Source organism: Malaclemys terrapin, chromosome 1, assembly GCF_027887155.1.
Source record: "Malaclemys terrapin pileata isolate rMalTer1 chromosome 1, rMalTer1.hap1, whole genome shotgun sequence".
NCBI classification, from domain to species: Eukaryota; Metazoa; Chordata; order Testudines; family Emydidae; genus Malaclemys; species Malaclemys terrapin.
The window spans coordinates 313144958-313151932 of record NC_071505.1 but is presented as its reverse complement, the minus strand read 5'-3'; the positions used below and the strand labels follow the sequence as shown (position 1 = coordinate 313151932).

General features: G+C 41.7%; 1 protein-coding gene across 2 annotated transcripts; it reads right to left on the bottom strand.

Annotated features, from left to right (window-relative positions):
* Positions 1 to 279: 279 nt before the first annotated feature.
* LOC128829952 (gap junction beta-6 protein-like) lies at positions 280 to 4169 on the bottom strand. 2 transcript variants are annotated; one of them, XM_054015485.1, is made up of 2 exons: positions 3499 to 4169; positions 280 to 2652 (listed from the first exon to the last, which is right to left on the bottom strand). In XM_054015485.1, the coding sequence occupies exons 1-2, from the start codon at positions 4146 to 4148 to the stop codon at positions 2580 to 2582; spliced, it is 723 nt and encodes a 240-aa protein (XP_053871460.1). In that variant the 5' UTR covers positions 4149 to 4169; the 3' UTR covers positions 280 to 2579. The 2 variants fall into 2 exon arrangements, with proteins under 2 accessions (XP_053871460.1, XP_053871459.1); XM_054015484.1 differs by having other exon boundaries at positions 2581 to 4148.
* Between the last annotated feature and the right edge of the window lie 2806 nt (positions 4170 to 6975).

The following is a 6975-nucleotide window of genomic DNA, read 5'->3' as shown; positions in this document are numbered from 1 at the left end:
TCCCATACTGCTTGGTCTTGATTCTCCATTATGTTGTACCTTGCATTTTAGATACACTTTGCACTGGTGTGAATGACTACATAAAAAACTCAGGGCAATAGAGAATCAGCCCCCTTGATAACCATTTCTTCAGGCTTGCTGCAAATAGCTTTGAACTCATCTGAAAAGATTTTAGGCAACATGTACAAGAAAAACATTTTTAATGTACTTGGGGAACGAACCCAGACAACTCCAGTAGAGAATTATTTTTTTATTTGAACAGTATCTCTCTGTAACAAGTCAGGTATGCAATTGGGCCACACAAAAATGGGTTCACAAGGCTTATTTCCCATGGAAATGTCCAAACACATGTTTCTACACATTAGTTCCTTAGCTAAATAAAAATATAAACAAAGACAATCTCACAGATAAAACTCAACTAGGATTAGTATTACTAACACGACAATTCAGGATCAGAACCATGCCTGGGCACTCCCAGTTGCTTTTCCAATCCCTCTGTTTAACTGCTTCAGGAGACCAAGTAGCCAAATTGTTAGATGAAAATAATTAACCTGAGATTGTCATCAGTTATGGAACATCTTCATTTCATCCACTTGCAAATTCCTTTAAATCTGTAGTTTGCCCTGCAAGCATGTCCTAATACATCCCTCTCCTCTCCCCCCCAAATGCCAGACAGTAGTAAAACCACCTTTATCACCAGTCTTTCCAGCTGTTGCTGTGCTACTGTAAAACCTTCTGTAGATGGGACAACCGATTTCTGCTGCAGGTTACATACACATCATTCCACTACCAACGCATAAAGTTGGCAATATAGCACACCGTGTAACTATTTACAAAACTAACAAACCTGCCATGTAAGTTAAAAATGTCTCTATTTACAGTATCTCTCGGCTATTTAAAGTGGTATTAGAGCTTACATTTCCTTCGATAGTAAACTTACTTTTTCACTAGACAGTTGTACACCATAGCATTTTAAGTAACATAGAACCTCAGACATTACAAGTGCTTTAGTTATGGGTTCTGAATGAAGTAAAAAATGATAATTGTTACAAAACAAACATAATACTAGAGTTTTGGGAGTGTAGAAACAGTTTGTTCTTTTTGTAGTTGGACATGTAACTGTACAGGAACCAAGCAAAAGCATGCTACATGACAAAGTTTTTGTTCATCACAGTTGGATTAAGGATGTTCTCATACAGATAGAGTTTCCCATTTAATTCTTATTTACTTTTCAAGTTTTGCTCATGTTTCTGATAGTGCTGCTTTGATTTCTTTTCCTCCCCCCAGTAGGTGTCAGATTTCTGACTATACATTTTGAAAGTCCACCCAACCTAAGCCTGTAATTAACATACCTGGTTTGCGGCCCAGACACACTAGCTGCTACTCAATACATCAGTAGTAGTAACTTGTTTGTGCTCCATTTCCAGTGCACAATGAGGTGTTGCAGGTTAGCAGTATTTCCACATGCTACCCTGCCTAAATCAGTGCATCCTCATTTCTTCCAGCAGCAGTAAATTGGGATGTATTGCAGGAGACAACAGATATAAGGGGAGAAGCCTAGAGACTCTACATGCTGCCCCTAAAATATGCCCTTTCTGGGCATACCAAGTTATTGCAGCCCATAACAGGAGTAACTGACTCCTACAGTTACTTCTAATGGGTAGGCACTTGGGCGAAGTGCTGAAATTGTATTGCTACCTGTAATGCTGCAATTCCCTATGTAAATATGTAAACTTTAATGGTTACTGAGAATATTGTAAAGATCTAGGACCAGATGCACTCTTGCTATTCCTCCACTTGGTTACATGCAATTTACATCTTAACAATGGGAACTTTAAAAGAAAAAGCAGGTTCCTATAACATACACATCTCTCATGTCAAGACAGTGTTATTTTAGCTCTGTAGGGATCTTCTAACTCCTCCTGTGTCCATTGTGAAATGAGGGACAAGTGACTCACGGTGTAAGTGGGAGTGTTGAAGAGTCATACACCCTACTTTGGGTTAGTTGAGGATTTGGAGAAGGATTTACGGTTAAGTGCTACCCAGATGGATAGAAAGAAAAGAACTGTGTCAGAACACTAGGTGGGTGCGTCCTGCTATGTATTGTGCAAGAGGAGTTGAAGTACAGTAGTTGTCCTGAGCAATACAAAATGGAATGATAAACAAAATTTTCCTTGTTCTTTAGTCAGCACAATTTTTTAAAATAAGCAGTTGAAGGAGGGCCAGTTATATGGTAAAAATCTTTTTCAAATGTTAGAACTGAACCTACCAAACTGAGGCCCTCAGCACCACCCCTTCTCCTAGAAAAAGGTGTTGCAGGGCCAGAGTAGAAGAAGAAAGCCCCTTCAGGCACCCTCACCTCATGTTTTCTCTAAATTATTATATGGGAAGGCAGTGTTTGCCTTATTGCCTCTCCCAGGGAATGAGCAAGGGATTTCAATTCCACCCCCTACAATGCTAACTTCCATGTGGTTACCTCCATGGAAGCAGTACTGCCAGGGCTTGTTTCACCACTGGCTGAACTGAACAACCCACCCCCTTTGAGAGCAGTTAGAAGGAATCTACTGAAAAATACAGTACTAGGCTGTGTATGTATGTGCACACACACATTCCCTCCATGAACGTGGGGATTGCTTGGAGACAGAAACAAGGACCCCACCATAGATGCAGTTGCCGCTCTGCCTTCCTCTTTCCCCAGTGCAGCAAGGAGAGTCTCATACCTAAAAATGCCCAAAACCAAATCTCTGTAGCATTCAGACACAAACCCTTCTTAGTAGCTTCATCACTGAAAGCAGGGCCAGCTTTAGGCTGATTCCCGGGAATTGGGCCCTGCGCCTTAGGCGCCTTTTTAATTTTTTTTACTCACCCAGCGGTGGTCCGCTCTGGGTCTTTGGTGGCACTTTGGTGGCGGGGGATCCGCTCCAGGTCTTTGGCAGCATTTCGGTAGCAGGGGGTCCTTTAGTGCCGCGGAATACCCGGAGCGGACCCCCCGCCACCGAAGTGCCGCCAAAGACCCGGATCGCCTCCAGGTATTCGAATCGGGCCCTGCAGGTCCTAAAGCCGGCCCTGACTGAAAGTGATTGGTGCAACACGCGCTATATGCTAGGAACGTATGGATCTCCCCTCTCTGGCCTCTCCCACAGCTAGATGCACCCAAGTGTATCACTTTTTAAAATGATTACACTCCATTGGCTTCTTAACACTAGAATCACAGCAGGGTTTACTCTTCTACCAGTTGCAAACTTGAAAAGCTACAGCTTGCAGGATCAGGGTCTCCGAGTATTCAGCTAAGGGAGTATTCAGCACACATCCATGATCTTTAAGATCTTTAAAAACTCAGTAAGTTTCATGGGGAGGCTATCAGATTTTTAAAATAAATTACATTTTATGTTTACATTTTATTTTCATTTAGCCTGAAAAACACTGTTTTCTGATGAAGTTGGGGGGGAAACATTCTGATGAGTGGGGAGCTATTTTAAAATTGCTGGTTTCCTAGGTGCTTTCATACAAAGTTTTATTACCAGATAACACATTTCAGCCACATTTAACATCATACAGATCCCAGACACAGAAAGCATGAAAATAGTAAACATTGTTTTCTCAGTGGGTCGAGAAACAAAGCAATCCACTGTGTTGGGGCAAGGCGACGTGCTACATTTCAGTAAGCGAGGCATTTGGTATCCATCATACATTACGTAAAACACATACATGAAGACAGCTTCAAAGATTATTCTGAAGAATATGCTGCAGGTGTACGTCCACCACAAGGGGCCCTGAATATGAAACTTTTGTTTATTCAGTTCTTCAATATCCACTTTCTTACCACTCGTGAACTGCCTTTTCTTCTCATGCCGTCTGTGTGCAATGTGCATGGCCACCAGAAGTGTAGGAGTTGAGACAAAGATGAGCTGAAGGGCCCACAGTCTAATGTGAGAGATGGGGAAGAAGTAGTCGTAGCAAACATTTTTGCATCCCGGTTGCAGAGTGTTGCAGACAAAATCATTTTGTTCGTCTCCCCAGACTCTCTCTGCAGCCACCACGAGGATCATAACACGGAAAATGAACAGGACAGTGAGCCAGATCTTCCCAATACTGGTGGAGTGTTTGTTCACACCTCCTAAAACCTTCTGCAATGTTCCCCAGTCCATCTTCTCTTCTATGGCCTTTGACCTAATATGACAAGAGGAATACACCAAAGGACCAGTTATCAAGGGTTAGAAAATCAATACCATAACTTCCGTGAACTGGGAGGTTTCCTGGCACTAGCCCAGCATTGCGGGTAAAGAGACTAACAGGCAAATGCAAGTCATTTTAATTTGCACTGCCCATATTTTAAAAAGATGATTGAATCAAATGTTTTATTAATGCATTAATTATATTGATCTCTGATGGTGCTAACATTTCTACAGGAGCTGTTGGTTAAGCCATGATTAGGTCATCAAATAAGTGAGCCCTCCTTCTCTCACCTGTGTCTTCTGTCCTTTCTCAGAGTTCTCTATCTCTGTGGGAAAAGCCCAGCAGTGGTTTGTTGCTTCTCTCTGAACCCTCCTCCACCCCAGAGTCAGGGAAAGGAAGGCTGGCACTGCAGGACATCCCCCACGTAGAGCAATTTTTTTAAGCTTCTGAAGGGGCCAGAAGGATATGGCTGACCCACCTCCATGGATCACCAAGCCTCCATCCACAGACTGGATACAGACATTTTTTTTTAACATAAACATCTACCTCCTATAATCAGCTAAACAGTTAATGTTGACATTTGAAATGTAATTAGGCTGTGTCTACACTACCACTTGTGTCGGCAAAATTTATGTCGGTCAGGGGTGTGCACAGCGCTATGTCGGTGGGAGAGCTTTGCTCACTGACATAGCTATCACTGCTCATTTAGGTGGTTTTATAATGTCAATGAAGAGCTCTCTCCCATCAGCACAGAGCAGCTACATGAGCAATCTTACAGCGGCACAGCTGCATTGGTACAGCTATGCCACTGTAAGTTCGCTTGTGTAGATGTGGCCTTAGTTTTCAGAATTAACACCAAAATGAGATAAATAAGGCCTGGTCTACTCTAGAAAATTTGGTCAGCGTAACTACGTTGCTCAGGGGTGTGAAAAATCCACACCTGAGCAGCACAGTCAAGCTGACCTAAGCCCCAGTGTAGACAGCGCTAGATTTATATAATTCTTCTGTTGACCTAGCTACTGCCTCTCAAGGAGGTGGATTACCTACCCGATGGGAGAATCCCTCCTGTCAGCGTAGGTGGTGTGTACACTGAAGCGCTGCAGCTATGCCACTGTAGCGTTTTAAGTGTAGACAAGCCCTGGGGAGTAAGTCAGACCTCTCATTAGTGCTGTTTCAGTCTCTCTAAAGCACAACAAGTGCTACACTACTTCCCATTTGGAAAGTTTTCTTCACAACCAGTAGAGAAACTTTTTTTTTTTTAAATGAAAGCGTAATTTTTTTTTTAAATAAAGCGTAAATGATATGTCGCCTTGAGACATGGGTTTTTCACTGAACACAGCTGTTGGAAATTGTTGATGAACTAGACAAAGTAGTTAAAACTTTGGCAGGGCTGGTTCATCATCTGTTAGGAATAATGCTAAATTCTGCTGTGTGGGAGACCCAAGTTGGCCATGGATAAAAGCCTGTTGGAAGGTGATACACCCTCCTCCAAGGGAGGAAGGATCATGCACTGTGTTTGCCCTGTAACACCCAGCAATTATTGGGCTTCTCTACCACATGGGAAGTGAATGTCTACCCTAAAGGCCTGTCTACACATGCAAGTCTACTGTACTCAAGGCTCATGTTTTAACACTATACTCCCTGAACATATTCTAACATGGTTTATTGTAGTCTACACAGCAAGACCAAGCGGTATGCCAACAAAGAGGACTAGCATGAGATAACAGTAACACAATCTCTTGACATGGCAGATTTGCTTGTGGGGATAGGCTTTAAAGCAGAGGGAGATATCAGAGATTTATTGCTCTGATAAGGGAAGGAGAAATTGAATGATAGAGGAGAAAAGGCAGCCTTGAAAGGGTGGTTGAAATTCTTAGCCTCCCTCTGTTCTCCCACCACACAAGTTGGTCAGATTCTGTATTGCTTGCTGTGCCGACCTATTCCCTTGACCATGATCAGATGCTATATACTTCTGCTAACAATCTACTCTCACTCATCACATAAAAGCTCAGCAATTAAAAAATGATATTGAAAAAACAAAAAAACGCTGGACTAGTCAGAATTGACTGAAAGTAGGAAAGAACTGCAAATATTTGACGTGCTATCACACATCTGACTTTAAAATTGCCCGAAAAAGAACTCTGTGTAAGTTCTATGTAAAATCGAAAGCTTGTCTCTTTCAGAAAAAGATATTACCTCACCCACCTTGTCTCTTTAAAATTGCCTGTGTGATATCCAACATGAGCTCTGAAGAAAAGCAAATTTGCATTGTGGATATGAATCCACTTGTACCTGTAGAGATTTTGGACATGAAGCACTTTTTCATTCTCACCTTCCACCACAGGAGCATTTAAATCAGTTGTTGGAACTGAGGACATGTACACTGAATATTCACATTGTCACGACCTTCACAGACTTTATTAGAAAATCCCATTTTTATAGTTAAAATATACAAAGTGACAAATATCTTATAAAAATCATAGCACATGTTCCTACTTCTATTTAAATCAATAGCAGAACTCTCATTGACTACTAGAAAAATTCAAGATTGTAAACAGTAGGATGGATTAATGCCAGATATTTTAATTAAATTATTGACACTAAAAGCAAATTGCCATTGAGCAGCGATGTATGATAATTTCCTCAAGAGCTCACCCCTTTCACCCTCAAGGAAACTGGGTGTTTCTCCCATACAAGACTTTGCATGTACAAGCCAAGTAAGGTTTGACATGTCAGTATTGCTTGAGCTGTGGAAGCATATTTTGCGCTTTACTCATTAAAGTAATGAGGAACTGTTCA